A 15,875-nucleotide genomic window follows, 5' to 3' on the forward strand; every position below is an offset into this window, starting at 1 on the left:
CTTCCACATAGCCATCATGTCCAATGGCTCTCACTGGGAATCTTCCATGCAACCTTCCATAAGGCCTAAAGCCTTTACATGGAAGATGCCAGGGGAAAGGAAGCACCATAGCCAAAGCCTGGTGCTCTGGGGAGAGAGTGCCGGCTGGGGGCCTCTTGGGGGACTCATAGAATCTCTACAAAGATATACCAGCACTCAGTGCACTCTTATACGGTGCACATGTCCTTCTCTTCCTCTCCATTCTGCACATCTGTCTACCACTTCCTTCCCCAGCAATATTTACAGGGTTACTCACACAGCTGTCCCTCACAAAGGTACACAAATAGCTTTTAATAACATCAGAGAAACCAACCTGTGCTACACCAGATGAACAAAGTCAAAAGCATTGGCAGTTGTACTTGGCTCAGGACTGTAATCCTAACTATTCCAAAAGTGGACACCCAGAAGATGAAAGTCAAAGTGAAAGCCAACCTTGGCAGACCCCATCTTTAATTAACTAGAAAAAAATGCAGGCTTGGAGGTGTGACTCAAGTGGTGAAACACTAGTTAGCCATGAGCATGTAAACTGAAAGACAGAGAGACAGAGACAGAAGCAGAGAGAGAGAAAGAGACAAAAAAGATTCAGGGAGGGAAGGAGAGGGAATGGAAGAGAAAGAGAAGAGGATGGAGAAGAGGGAAAGGGGAAAAAGAGTAGGAGAGTAATAGGGAGTAAGTAGGGATGGTCGAAGGAACAAGGTAGAGAGGTGGGAAGTAAGGGATCAAGGCAGATCCACGCAGCTCAGAAGGTGCAGGCAGCTTGAAGCCCCCTTTCAGCTTACCTTTCAGCATTGGAAAACCAGCGTAGTATCAGCTGTCCTTTCACCAGAAGGAATCCCAGCTGGAGAATCCCCTAGCACTTGTCACACAACCTGGCTGTGCTGGACTGAGACCTCTGCTGGGTATGCTGGGTACACAGCAGTGTGAACTCCCTGCACAACTCCCTCCCCTCCTGCAGCTCTTCAATTCCACACCTCTCTGCTTTTTCACAGCCCAGTGAGAGTCACCCCAAAGGTCTGAGTCTGGTGGCTTTCAATTGTGCTGTTTCAGAATTCCACACCCCTTTCTCTGGGACAGCTTTGTTCTTCAGATGTGGTTATTACTTTGGGACCCTCACACAGCAGCAGAGTCTGCGAAAAATGATGACTATCCTGTTTGCCATCCTCCGCCAGCCCTGTCTATTATCCCAGCTGGAGCCTATGGCTTCCCCGTGAGGCTGCCCAGAGGGAAGGGTATTTTCCACTGAGTGTGAACGCTCTATTCTGTTCAGCCAGTGAAAAGAATCCTGGCCCCAGATTAAGCTGGATCTGGAGCAGAAGGGAAGGACAGGCAGACTGGCACTTCGGTCTCTCTTCAGAGGTGACTGCTTATCATCACCATGCAACTGGAATTCGGAGGACAAACTGAAGGCGTTACGTAGTGTGGGTAAGCTGGCTCTCCTTCGTATAGGGAGAAGGCTGGTGTAATTTTCCACAGGAGTTGTGCATGGTGGGATCACCAATGGCATCGTTTTCAATTCTACACTTCTGGCACTCTCTCTTAAATTTTCTTGGATGACCAGGTAGGTGCCCATGGCTTCATTGAATGCTCTGTCCTGGATTGCCTTCTCAGTGTCAGCTATGCTGTACCCCATGTCGCGCATGACTGTGACAATAATGGGGTCCAGCTTGCTGGGCAGTGGCTCATCAGGAACCAGGTCAAATCCCACATCTAGAGCCAGCCATGGGTGTTCCATTACTTCCTCAATATTGGGCCTCTGATTGGTGTCCACAATCAGCAGTTGGGAAAGTAGATCATGTCCCTTTGCAGACAAGTAAAGGGGAGCAGTATAGTTGGCCTCTAGGACCTGTGCCCGTATGTCGGCAAATTTCTTCCCCTCGAACGGGAACTTTCCTGTTGTCATCACATACAAAAGCACGCCTAAGATCCAAATGTCTACCTTGTATCCATCATACATTTTGTGCAGGAACATTTCAGGTGGTCGGAATATCAAGGCTCCACAAACCCTCTTTAACATCTGCCCAGGGGTCAGCCTGATGCTCAGTCCAAAATCACTGATCTTGGCATTGCGATTGGCATCCAACAGGACATTGTTGGGCTTCAGGTCTCGGTGTACGATTCTGTTCTTGTGAAGGTAGTGCACAGCACTCACTATCTGTTTGAACAGCCTCCTGGCTTCATACTCGACTAGGTGGTGGCAGGAGGATTTGACAATCCATCCCATGAGGTGTCCCCGAGGGGCCAGCTCCATAACGAGGTACACACAGTCTTCATCCTCCATCACCTGGAACAACTGGATGATGTGTGGGTGATGTATACTCTTAACAATGTCCACCTCGTTTTCTATGTCATGGCTCTCCAGTTCTTTCTTTGGGAGAAATTTCACTGCCACCATGGTGTCTGTGAGTCGGTGATGGGCCAGCTTCACATAGCCAAAGCTGCCATAGCCGATGATCTCCTTCATGTAGTACTGTCCAACGAAGGTGATTCCCTCCTCTGAGGAGGAAGAGGAGCTAAAGTAGTCGCTGTTGTAATTTGACATCTTCCAGCTAGAATGAAAAAGTAATCAATCTTAAAATTATTTAGCTGATCTAAATGAAGTTGGCAGGCAATAAATCTTAAGGAAAATGAACTAACAAACAAATAAATGCAAACCCCAGAATAATGAAATGAAACACAAACACAGTCCCCCCACATCAAAGAAAGTAACAAAATATCTTCGAATTAGTCCAGGTGGGTCACAAGGAAAAGCTCCCCCACTATAACTGACAAAGGTGGTCTCAGAGCACCAGATTCTTATGTACCCTGCTCACAATGCTCTGTGACATCAAGGGGGGAACAAACCAATCACAAGTGGAGCCAGGGACATCAGTGAGGAAATGAACCAATCAGAGTCTAGCACTGGCAGTTATGCTTTTAGGCCTGTGGGACTGTTGCCAAAGGAGCCTGGCAATTGGAAGGATGGCAGTGCTGCTACCATGACAGCCATGTGGGAACCACAAGGACACTGGCCCCTGGCCCCTGACCTTTGTGGGGGCTGGGCATACCAGGAAGGCCCCTGTGGGGACATCACCCACTGTACTCTGTATTGTGCAGAAATTACAACACTGCTCTTGTCCCATAGCATTGTCTACATCAAATTGCAAAGGAGCCTGAGAGGAGGCTGTTATGATTTGACTCAAAAATGATTTCCACTTGAGAAGAGAGACCAGATAACCAAGATTAAGTCATAGTTTTGTCCCAATCTTGTTTGTGCTTCCTGTTTTCACTGTTTCCTATGCTCCTTTGTTGCCATTTTTACTGTTTTTGATTGGCTTAATCATTTCTTAAATCTTTGTCCCTCCAAGATTTGAAATGAGTCATTTTGCTTTTTCATATCTTTAGTACAGTTGTCTCTAATTTTAACATATCTAACTGTTCTGATAAAAACCAAGCATGAAATACTAAGTCTATCCCAGAGGAAGATTCATAGTTTATGGACGTGAAGCTTATTCTACTTGACAGGTCTTTGTAAGGAAAAGGAATAAATAACGGATCAGGCACTGGTGGCTCACACCTGTTGTAATAACCAGCAGGGCCTGGCCCGCTGGAGGGGGGGGATGTCGAGAGGCTGACATCACTGCCCCACAGGATTTGCTGTCAAAGCTGTCAACAGCTGTCAAAAAGTGATTGGATAGTGGGCTGGGGGAAGGGCCTGAGTGGTGGTTGAAAATCCTTAGGCAGTTGAAACCTTTAGAACCATTGGAGTGGGGTAGGGCGAAGCCTTTATAGAGGCTGCATGTTCTAAGGAGCAGGGGGTTGAGAGACAGCAGGAGGAGAAAGACAGCAAGAGGCACCTACTGGAACAGCAGGGCAGGCCTGTGGAGTGGAGAGGCCTGCGGAGAAGGAGCAAGGTAGGAAAAGAAAAGCCTTTCCCTTTGGACATTTGAAAGTTTGGAGGTGGAGGTAGTTGGAGATTTGCAGACCGAGGTTTGCAGACCAATAAAGGTCAGGACCATCCATTGGAGGCTTGGTTCCGGGTAGCTAGCCCAGGACAAGGTAGTCGCAGGCCCCCTTTCTGGTGTAAACATTGTAAATAAAACTCCTATGTCACCTTTAGCCATGCCTCAACTGATTGTCTCGCTCCCAGGTCATAAAAGTTGGAGGTCCCAGAGAGATAATCCATCAGGACAGCATTAGGCTTTGGCCACCAGGAAGCCCTCTCATAGCTAAGCACCTTGGCCCTCAGAGGAGAGAGCCTCCATTGAGTTTGTTTCCCTAGGACCAACGTGGACAGGAGTCATTTGGAAACCCTCCAGGTGTGAGTCTGAGTAGGCCTGCATCTGGGGGGGCTTGCTGGAAGGCTGGATCAGCATTATTTTCAGTCTGAGGCAGGGGTCAAGACTTCATCCATGCCTCCTGGGGCTTCCTTGAGAAGCCATCTGGGACTTCTTTGAGAAGTGCTCTGGGACCTCCTCGAGAGATCATCTGGGACTGCTTTTAAAAGTCATCTGGAACTCTCTTGAGAAGCCATCTGGAGCTTCCTCAAGAAGTCATGTGGACATGCGGGTTAAGTATATCTGTGGCTATTTGACTGTGTCGGCTTCTTACTACTTCTATGTGTCCTTTATACTTGTCCACTTATTCCTTTCTTCCAGGATGGGATGAGGAGCTTCTGTATGTTTACCCCCTGGAACGTATGATTAACAACTACTCTTCTTTAACAAAAAAAAAGGCATCCCAGCGTGGATATTCCTATAGTCCTTATCATCCTTGACCCTCTGTGAATTAGAGTGGCCTTCTTTTGATGATGGATGGCCATCTGAAGGAATTTTGACCTCCCCACAGCATGCAGGGTTCAGCAAGCCATTTTTCAAAATCATAATCAGGTTCCCTATATATGGTGTGGATTGACTTAATAGCTAACATGACTCCTTGGCTCAGGGAATGTTTAAAACAATGTCCTAAACGTCTTGTGTAATCCTGTGCCATCAGCACCTCTAATGTTTAGCCCTCCCCTCCATACCAGGAGTGGTTCCTTGTACCAGCCTGAGGGCTTCTCTGTGGATCAGACTACAGCCCCTTACTATACCGGAGACAGGTGCCAACCCCTGGGGGAGACTATGGGCAGGCCCTCTTTCTAGTGTATGTTCCCCCTAAAAACAAGACAAAACAAAACCTGACTCTTGGAGGTTGCAGCTGCTCCTGGTTCTAAAGTAGCTAGGATGGGCAGTTGCAGACTGACTTATTAATCAAACTTCTTTGTTACCTTTAATGGTGCCTCCACGCATTTTCTCGCTCATGGATTACTATAGCAGTAAACTCCATGGGACTCTTCTTGACAATTAATCACCAGAAAACTGCAAGTGGCCCTGTGACTCGAAGTGGAAAAGAGCTAGCCTTAAGCAAAAAAGGCTCAGGGGCAGTGCCCAGGCTGTGTTCCAGCCCCAGGACTAACAACAAAAACAACATTAAAAATGAGCTAGGTGTAATAACACTATACTCACAAACACAGAATACAGAAGGCAGAGGCAGGAAGTTTGAGGGTTAAGGCCAGATTGGCCTGTATAGTTAGTTCAAGTCCAACCTGGATTACATAGCAAGACTTAGTTCCAAAAACCATCCTTCCCCAAAAGTTCACTCACAGAAGAATCTCAGAGAGCTGTATCTCCATAACCCTATTTCACTTCCTCTATTACTGTCCCCTACTACTTTATCTTTTGTCTTTTAAAAAGTCTACATAATGAGTTGCTGTCACTTATCATGTTGGTTTATACATGAGGGTTATTTAGATATCTCAACATATACTCTTTCCCTATTATTGGTTCTTCTTATTCTCTCCTTCCCTTCTTTTCTCTATTTACCACTTCCTCTTCTTTTTTATTTCCTCCTTTGCTCTTCATTTGCTTGTCGAATTTTTCCTCCCTTTGTATTTTTCTCCTTTCCTTTATGAGATAGAATTGGGTGATATAGCCCAGACTGAACTGGAATTCATGATCTTCCTGCCTCAGAATTCTGAGTGGCAGTACTACAGGAGTACATTGGCATGACCAGCAAATTCCCAAAGGGAGAGAATACTGGGCCATTATCTTTTTCCATAGAGTTCTCCCTCAACTCCCTAGACTCTTCACACACATTAGACTGTTTCATGTCCTATATGTCTCTTAAACTCTTTTCTGAATTTTCTGTATTTTTATCCTGTCCCAGTCAGTGGCCCCTAGCCTTGGGGCAGTTCCAAGCAGTGACAGGCACAACCAAACTTCTCTGAGACCAGGTATCTTGGGCACAGACCCATTCCGGAACTGGGTATGACAGGGCATAGATGAGATGTAGACCATCCCCTCATTTCAGGACCCACAAGCCATCAACTGAGCAGGTCCCATTAAGGAAACACACTCTGAAAGGAAATCCTAAGTCAAAATCATACCAATCCTGATAATCACCTGCAATCCCTCATTCAATGTGGCCAGATCTAGTTATTGGTTCTAGTGAGTAGACCTGGTAGAAATAAGAGATATCACTTCTGAGACTGCATTAAAAATGGCTGCTGCTCTCTCTCTATCTCCATGTCTCTCTTTCACCCTTTGCTCTAGGTGAAACAAATGCATGTGTTAGCAGTCTGTGGAGAAGGCCCCATGACAAGGTGCTGCAGCTTCCAGATGATTGCAGAAAGACAAGAGCAGGAAGTAGTCAAGCCTGGAGATGACCATGGCCCAGTGGAAACTTTCACAGTTGTCTCCTGAGCTCCTCACACAGAACACCCCTGATAAGCTAATCTGGATTCCTGACCCCCAGAAACTGAGTGAGAATAAATGCTTGGTGTTTGCATGTTATTTGTTACACAGGCAAGCCACTGAAATGGTGCAAAATACGCAACAGAGGTCATATGATTCATCCTTTCTATATCCAAGTGCCATGGCCTACAGTTCAGTTGTAGTCTATAGATTACAATCCTGACTACACAGTCAGAAACCCTATACTGAATTCACATTCTAGTCCCCAAATACATGTGACCTTGTTACTGAACTTACCTGCACCTCTGTTTATACTTAGGTATATACAATACATATTTTATAAATTGTCAGCTTAATTGAGACAGCTGATGGTAAAGAATTTTCAAATGAAAAATGCTTCAATAGTCATTGGGGGCAATCATCATTAATAGCAACAACATAATCTACAGCATAAATGACTATAGTTATTACCTTACATGAAGAAAAGTCCAGCAATATTACCAGTAGAGCAAAATAGCTATTGTTTATTGCCCATTTATTTTCCAGGTACTATTTTTGTCCATAGTTATCTGTTTTGTGCAGGTAGTGGGACTTTAACTCAAGAGACCCATGTTGTCACTTAGCTTTTCCTTTCAAGACCACTGCTCTAATGTACAGGTTGTTATGTCGAAAATGAACTTTACAACTTTGGTGCAGGGGGGAGGGGGGAGATTTGGGGAGGGGGTGGGAGGACGGGAATGGATGGGAAGGGAAAACAAAGGAGGAGGCTACAATGCTTGATAAGAAATGTACTCATTATCTTGCCCATGCAATTGTAACCCTTCTGTACAATATTTTCACAATAAAAAAAAGAAAAAGACCACTGCTCTACCACTTGAACCACATCTCCTCTTAGTCCTTTTGGTGGTTGATTAGAGTCTTGAGAGCTTTTCTACTGGCCTACCTTTGAACTGTGATGCGCAGATCTCAGCCTTCTGAGTAGCTATATGATAACAGGTATGATCCACCAGTGCCTGCCTCCAGATTCTATTTTAGCAGTATTTCTTTATGCTTATTATGGTATATTTTTAATCCACATAATCACTGGAAGTTACAGTCTCCTAGTTTTATAATTTTTCCTAGGAGAATGTTGTGATTCAAAGAGGCTAAAATCCTCAAGGTCTCACTCTGACAAAGTCACTGCTATATTTAGGTATTGAATGTACTAGAGAGCAAAATTGGAAGATGCTGGGGGCCCTTTAAGAGGTGAGTCCTTATGCAAAGGTCCTCAGGTCAAGAGCTTCCTGCTCCCCAATTTTGCTTGTCACCTGAACATCTGCTCTGACAATGTTCCTATCAGGATATCCAATCCTTGTCACAGGCCCAAAGCAAGAAACCACCTGATCTTGGACTTGAACCCACAAACTGTAGGGAAGCTAAAGAACCTTTTCAATTATAAGCTAATTTCTTCAAATACGTTACTGTAATAAAGCAAAGCTGACCAATGTAACTGTGTTGACAACAAGTGGTCCTCTTCTGTTTGTGTCTGTCTGTCTGTATAGTTGATCATGATCATATAGGCCCAAGCACTGTCCCTGAACTTTTGTGCTCAAAACCAGTGCTCTACCACTTTGAGCCACAGTATCACTTCCAGTTTTCTGGTGGTTCATTGGAGATAAGAGTATCTTGGACTTTCCTCCTCTGGCTGGCTTCAAACAGTGATCCTCAGATCTCAACCTCTTGAGTAGCTAGGATTACAGACTTGAGCCATCAGTTCCCAGTTTTCCTTTTTATTTTTTTTATTTTTATTTATTTATTTATTTTTTATTTTTTTATTTTTAACTTTTTTTGTCGGTTATGGGGCTTGAACTCTGGACTTGAGCACTGTCCCTACACTCTTCAGCTCAAAGTGAGCGCTTTACCACTTGAGCCATAGCACTACTTCCGGTTTCCTGGTAGTTCATTGGAGCTATGAGTCTTACGGACTTTCCTGCCCGGGCTGGCTTTGAACCGAGATTCTCAGATCTCGGCCTCCTGAGTAGTTAGGATTACAGACATAAGCCACCAACGCCCTGCTCTCCTTTTTAATGCCAGAGCTTTAGACTAACTTCAGTTCCCACCTCAGAGGAATTCTTTCCACCTGCCCCCCGTTGCTCTTAGCTCTTGGTACTCCAGCTATACAAGGGCAGTGAGGAGAGTAAACTTGTGATTCTCTTTTTACAGTTGACCAAAAGACCGTGAAGAATGGAAAACAGAGTAGGGACAAGATCAGGATAACAAGAATTCTTGTATTTCCCTACTTATTACTTTTATTCTCCACAGTAATTTTTATTTGAAAGTTTAACTGTAATAGTGATAGCACAATACCTTGACCCTAATGATTGATAATTGATTTTTAAAAAATCAAGTGGACATCCCAGAGTTGTCAGAGGCCCTGATGAAACTTCTACACTCAAGGCTAAGATGATACGTGTTAAACTGTGTAGTTCTCAAAGGAGAATCTGGGACCATGTAGGTCTTGGCATTAAAGTGGGCAATCCTGCCATCTAGAGGATTTGAAATCAACTACAATTAAAAGCCTTCTGTAATTTAGGTAATCCTATTTAAAATGTCAAGGGAAGCCTGGAGCTAGTGGCTCACGCCTACCATCCTAGCTACTTGGGAGGCAGAGATTTGAACATCATGGTTTAGAGCCAAACTTATCTCCAATTAACCACCAGAAAACTGGAAGTTGCACTGTGGCTCAGAGTGGTTCAGTGCTACCCCAATGACAAAAAAAGACAAGGGCCATGAACACATAATTGATTCAAACACACAATAAAATGATAAAGTCCAGGTCAAAGTGATAGCCCAATTGAAATCTGAGTTGTCAAATACCATAAAGGACCAAGGAACATTTTAGAAGTTTAAACACATAAGATATTATCAGTAAACACAACATGAGATGAACTCACCCACCTCCTTTTTCTTTTGCAGCTTCGGGTTGTTAGCAGTGCCTTTAGGGTCTCCTGGTCATGGTAACTTGAACTTAGATCACCAAATTTCACATCCAGTATGAACATTCATTTTATGGAGTGGGGCAGAATATTGCCTTCCATAACACAAAAAGAAAAGGAACACATTCCAAGTTATGCATATATCCCCAATGTAACCACTTGAGGCTAGAAGGAAGGTGGACAGTTAGCCATCAACTGTCTCAGGACCAGACAAGCGGTACCACTTCCTCCCAATCCTTGGTCCATCAGTATTTTCCTCGGAGTTATCAGTGTGCCCACCACCAGTGATTTTTGAAATATACATCTTGCCTTAAAGAGTACATTGCAGATAGCTACTATAATTCCCCTGACTTCTATTCTGCTCTGATTCACCTAACAATCTTTGACTTGTGTTCCCCTATGATTTTTGTAAGTATAAGTAATGGGAGAGAGAAATGGCATCAAGTTTTACCAACTGCTTCCGGATATCAGGGGCTCACGCCTCTAATTCTAGCTACTCGGAAGGCTGAGATCTGGGGACCAAGGTTTGAAGTCAGCACAGGCAATCCATCAAACACTTCTCTCCAAAAAAGCCATAAGTGGAGCTGTGGCTCAAGTGGTAGAGTAATAGCTTTAAGTTTAAAAGCTCAGGGACAGAGTGCAGGCCTGAGATCAAACTCCAGGACTGGCACACACACAAAAATCGTTTCACCACCTGTAACCTTGAGCTTACATATTCAAAGATACTAGAGTAATAAAATTCTAATTCTACTTCCATGTTCAGAGCACAGATGTGACAATGTAACTTTTATCTCTCTCTTAGGGAGTCTAAGACAGAGACATAATAAAGTCCTCTATAGTGAAACACTCTCCCTTTTTATTTTCCTCTACTTTTTCCCCTCGTACTTTACCCTTCTTTTCTCTGGAAAGAAAGTTTTCTTTATCTTGTTTATTTATGTGACTAGCCTGTACACACTGACTGTACTGTCAGCACAGGGTTGCAGGCATCCTGACAGCTCCTCCCAATGACTTAGCATAACTGCTAAGTTTGTTCCATGATGTGCTAAATGAGGGGAAAATGTGACAATGTGGAAGGTGCTAAATCTTAAAAAAAATAAATAAATAAAACCCACAAAAGAACAATGAGAAAGGAAAGCAATAGTTCTGTGTGTTCTGCAGCACTGTGAAGATCACATTTTACCCCCCTGTAGAGTAAAATGAAATGCAGAGGTATAAGGAGCAGTCATTTATGGAACAATACCCCATTACCACCTCTGAATGAACCCCACCTTCCCTGGACAATTTGAAACAAGACTGCTAAGCCACATCTAAATCCACTGATTACTTCTTTTTTTTTTTTTTTTTGCCAGTACTGGGTTTTGAACTCACAATGCTTTGATCCTCACAACTGCTAACCTGGTTTGCTCACTTGACTGGTGCTCTACCACTTGAGTCATACCCTAGGGCTAGCTTTTTGCTGGTTATTTTGGAGATAGAGTCATAGATTTATCTTCCCAGGCTGGCTTTGAGCCACTGTCCATTGGATCTAAACCCCATGAGTTGCTATGATTACAGGGATTAGCTGTCAGCACCTGGATCACCAATTACTTTTACAATATCCATTCTAAGGAGTACCAAAAAGACTCAAGATATATTATTTTCACATATCATAGAGATAGCAGGTCATCCTGACACTGGAGCCCACTTGTGTCACCTCCACAAATGGAGGCCTTTATTCCACAGCTTTTGGAATCCTGGTTTATTCAATAAAGTTAATATAGTACTTAGCATGGAGAAACAGGGCTCGTGTTTTCATGGGTCCCAGAGTTGTTTTGAAAAGTAAGACAATGCTTCCTCAACCTTTTTTTAAAAAATTTTGCTAAAAAGAAATGTACCTTTAGAGATGTGAAGAAAATGGCCTTGTAGGGTATCTTCTAAGTATCAATATTCCTTCCAATTGCCTAGTAACATATAAGTTATGGTTCTGACCCTGTTATTAATTACCTTCATTGCACGTGAAAAACAATGTTTAAAGCTACATTTCTGATCCAGTTATTGACTGCCTGCTTTGCAAGTGAAAAGATTGTTTAAATTCTCACAGGGTATGAGGGAGCAATCCATGATTGTCTAAGAGTGATAAAAGGTGGACCAAAGCTGTATTACAAAGCTATCATTTAAACTAAGTTGGCAACTTCATCTACAGCATCCACCCTCAAGGATGGACAGAAACACAGGCTCCCATAAACCAATCTGGCAAAAGAAAGTAACCTGAACATCCAATGATTCTGACCTTGCATCTGCAGAGGAGGCAGTGAAGCTCCAGCAGGAAAGGGGACAGGTCCCCTGTGGACAAAATCCAGATAGTGGTGGCCATGCAGTGATAATGATCCCTTGTCATTCTGGTGTCATCTCTCAGTTTGTTCAAAACTAGATATCCTGAGCTCCTGGAGAATGGCCTGTGCAAAGATAAAAGAAGAAAATGAGGCTGTTTGATCCAAATTTCTCAGGAAGTGCTAAGACCCATGTGAGCCAAAATGACATTCTTTTTCTACTTCTGGACTTCTCTGAATTATCAATATGCCACCATGCCCTGTGAATCTCTAAGTGGACATCTATTGTGTACAAGGCAGGACTTCATCCCCACTTTCAACTCCTTTCTCCAAGTCTCCATCTTTTCTTGTATCAACAGGAATGATGGGCCAGCTCTCACCATGGCTTCGGATCACCTGTAGGGAGCGAGGAGAGAGGAGGGGCACTTTCTGGCAATGAGGGTGACCCTGGGATGGCACCAGAATCAAGGCCCATGCAGACCAGGAAAATAGAGGTCCACATAGTGAAGCCCAAGAGGCTGCGGGCACCACATCACTGTAGCAGATGCAGTGCCAGTTCGGGGAAGGTGGCAGCAAATATGGCTCCAGCCCTATGATCACCAGAGGACATGATAGAATTGACCAACCTGGGTCCATAGCAGGGAGGGGAGGCAACAAGGCCACTGAGACTCCCTGCCTTCATTATCCATGGTGTCTAGGCCATGGTGAATCCAGGTCTGTGTAGCTCTGCAAGGGCCTATGGTGTCCCCTCACCCAGCTTCCAGTCCTTTCATGCATGTTTCCAGTCAGCAAGCAGAGGGAGAGAGGGGAGGAGAGGGGTGTGAAGGTGAAGTGACTCACTTACCTCAAACCAGCTGGAGCCAGGGTGAGTATCACATGCATGTGAGGTCACATTCCCAAATGGACTATGTCGATGGAGATCCACACAACCAGGCCAAAGAGACCCCTGGGTTTTGAGTAGCAGCGGCAGGCACAGCACCAGTTGGGGGAGGACGTCAGCAAACATGGCCTGGGTCCTGAGACTGTCAGTCGATGCAGTCAAACCAAGCAGCCTCAGTCTGGAACCATGAGAGGATGCAGGGCAGACTCCAAGCCTCCCGCTTCCTTCTTGGGTGGCAGCTGTGGTGGTGTGTATCCAGGCTCATCTGTGTCTGCATGTGTGTGTGCATGGACATGCATGTCCCTCACCAGCGTGCGTGCTCATGCACATCCCAGGAGCCGTACTCTCACCTTGTGTGCATGCACGATCATCCCTCCCACACACTTCTGGGCTGGGCTTCTTAATCTCCTGAGAGACTGGAGGATTAACAAAAGGGCTGGGAATGTGACTTACTGGCACAGTGCTTACCTAGCATATGTATGAAACCCTGGGTTCCATTCCTCAGTACCACATAAACAGCAAAAAGCTGGAAGTGGCACTATGGCTCAAGTGGTAGAGAGCTGGCCATGAGCACAGGGAGGCTCAGGGGCAGTGCCCAGGCCCTGAGTTCAAAAAGAAAAGATCAAAGCTCACCGGAAAATGGTATAAAAACTATAGAAAGTGCTTCAACCTAGCAGGATGCCATGCTAGACCCTTCATTTGACGCTTTGCAGTAGAAGCTGGGAAAGTCTGCCCTGCATCCTCTCCCGGCTCTGGCCTGAGGCTGTTTGGTTCGACTGCATCCGCCTACACTTTTAGAACCCAGGCCATGTTCATTGCCGTCCTCCCCAAACTAGTGCTGCACCTGCTACTGCTACATGAAACCTAGGGGTCTCTTTGCCCTGGCTGAATTGATCTCCGTGTGTCATAGCCCCCGTAGGCGTGTGACCGCGCATGCGTGCGCTGCCCTCCCAGACTAGTGCTGGTTCCAGGTAAGTGAGCCACTTCATCCCAACCCCTCCCCCCCCAACCACAGTGGAACTGACCAACCCCGGGGCCATACCGAGGAGGGGAAGCAACGAGGCCTTTCAGACCTCCGCCTTCATTCTCTGTGGGTGTCTAAGGCACTGTATATCCAGGTCTATGTAGCTCTGCAAGTGCGCATGCGCGCCTTCTCACCTAGCTTCCGGCCCTTGCAAGCGTGCTTCCGGTCGGCGGCTGGGATGAGGGGGTTCGGGGTGGGGGAGTTGGGGGAAAGTGCCCACTTACCTGGAACTAGCCGAGCCCGAACGGCCCTCACACGCATGCGCACTCACACGCCCGTAAGGACTGCGATGATGGAGGTCAAAGGTGGGTTTCATGAAACAGCAGCAGGTGCAGCACCAGTTCGGGAGGACGGCAGTGAACACAGCCTGGGTCCTGAGACTGTCGGTGGATGCGGTGGAGCCCAGCAACGTCAGGCCAGAGCCGGGAGAGGATGCCGGCAGACTCGGAGCTTCCCGCTTCCTTCTTGGGTGGCCGCTGTGGTCCTGCGCGTCCAGACTCACCCGGGTGTTGCGCGCATGTGTGTGTGCGCATGCGTGTCCCTCACACTTCCGGGCTGGGCTTCTTAAACTCCCGAGAGGCTGGAGGACCCGTGACGAGGGAGGGGCGCTGCACGTGCGCAAACGGGGAGAATGCACACTTGCAATGCGCATGAGCAAGCAAGCAAGGCACACGCATGCACGTTCACACGCACGCACGCGGACCCGGAAGAGTCTAGGTGCGCATGACCACAGCGGCCACCCAAGAAGGAAGTGGAGGCTCAGAGTCTGCCCTTCCTCTCCTGGCTCCAGCCTGAGGATGCTTGGTCCAACCGCATCCCCCGACAGTCTCAGGACTCAGGCCGTGTTCACTGCCGTCCTCCCCCAACTGGTGCCGCACCTGCTGCTGCTACGCTAAACCCAGGGGTCCCTTGGCCCTGGCTGTATGGATCTCCATAGTTGTAGTCTCTCTGGGCGTGTGACAGCGGATGGGTGTGATGCCCTCTTGGGCTCGGGCTGGTTCCAGGTAAGTGGGCCACTTCATTCCTCCCAACATCCCATCCATCCCTATCCCCCACCCTAGCCGTGGACTGGAAGCTCGACATACGAAAGGATTGGAAGCTGAGTGGAGGGACCTGACTGTGCACGCAGAAGTACACAGACCTGGACACATGGTGCCCTAGACACCCACGGAGAATAAAGACTGGGTCTCACAGGCCTCATTGCCTCCCCTCTCTGGTATGGTTGATCAGTTCCACTGTGGTTGGGGTGAGGGGGTGCCCTACTTAGCTCGAACCAGTCCTAGCCAGGGAGGGCATCACACGCATTTGTGGTCACATGCCCATACGGACTATGACACACAGAGATCCAGCCAGGTTGAAGAGACCCCCTGGGTTTCATGTAGCATCAGCAGGTGCAGTACCAGTTGAGGGAGGATGGCAGTGAACAGGACCTGGGCTCTGAGACTGTCGGTGGATGTGGTGGAAACAAGCAGCCTCAGGCCAGAGCCAGGAGAGGAAGCAGAGCCGACTCCCAGCCTCTCGCTTCCTTCTTAGGTGGCCGCTGTGGTCCTGCACATCCAGACTCATCTGGGTCTCCGTGCGTGTGTGTTTACGTATGCATGTCCCACCAGCATGCATACTCATGTGCATTGCATGTGCATTCTCTCACCATGTGTGCACGCGACGCACCCCTCCCTCACACTTCCTGGCTGGGATTCTTAATCTCATGAGAAGTTGGAGGACCCATGACAGCTGGAACCCAGACCTGAGGTGAGATTTTCCCAGTTTCTACTGCAAAGTGTCTAATGGAGGGTCTAGCATGGCACCCTGCTGGGTTGGAGCACTATCTATAAAATAGATTTTATATCCTGTTTTCCAGTGAGCTTTTTTTTTTTCCATTCCTGGGGCTTGAACTCAGAACTTGGGTACTGTCCCTGAGCCTTGTTGTGCTCTAGGCCA

General features: G+C 46.5%; 1 protein-coding gene across 1 annotated transcript; it reads right to left on the reverse strand.

The window, feature by feature from the left end:
- Positions 1–1,135: 1,135 nt before the first annotated feature.
- On the reverse strand, positions 1,136–2,578 carry LOC122118563 (sperm motility kinase 2A-like). Its single transcript, XM_042692405.1, has one exon. The coding sequence runs from the start codon at positions 2,576–2,578 to the stop codon at positions 1,136–1,138; it is 1,443 nt and encodes a 480-aa protein (XP_042548339.1).
- Between the last annotated feature and the right edge of the window lie 13,297 nt (positions 2,579–15,875).

This window comes from Dipodomys spectabilis, unplaced genomic scaffold (genome assembly GCF_019054845.1).
Source record: "Dipodomys spectabilis isolate Male_0828 unplaced genomic scaffold, ASM1905484v1 ptg000155l, whole genome shotgun sequence".
Lineage (NCBI taxonomy): Eukaryota > Metazoa > Chordata > Mammalia > Rodentia > Heteromyidae > Dipodomys > Dipodomys spectabilis.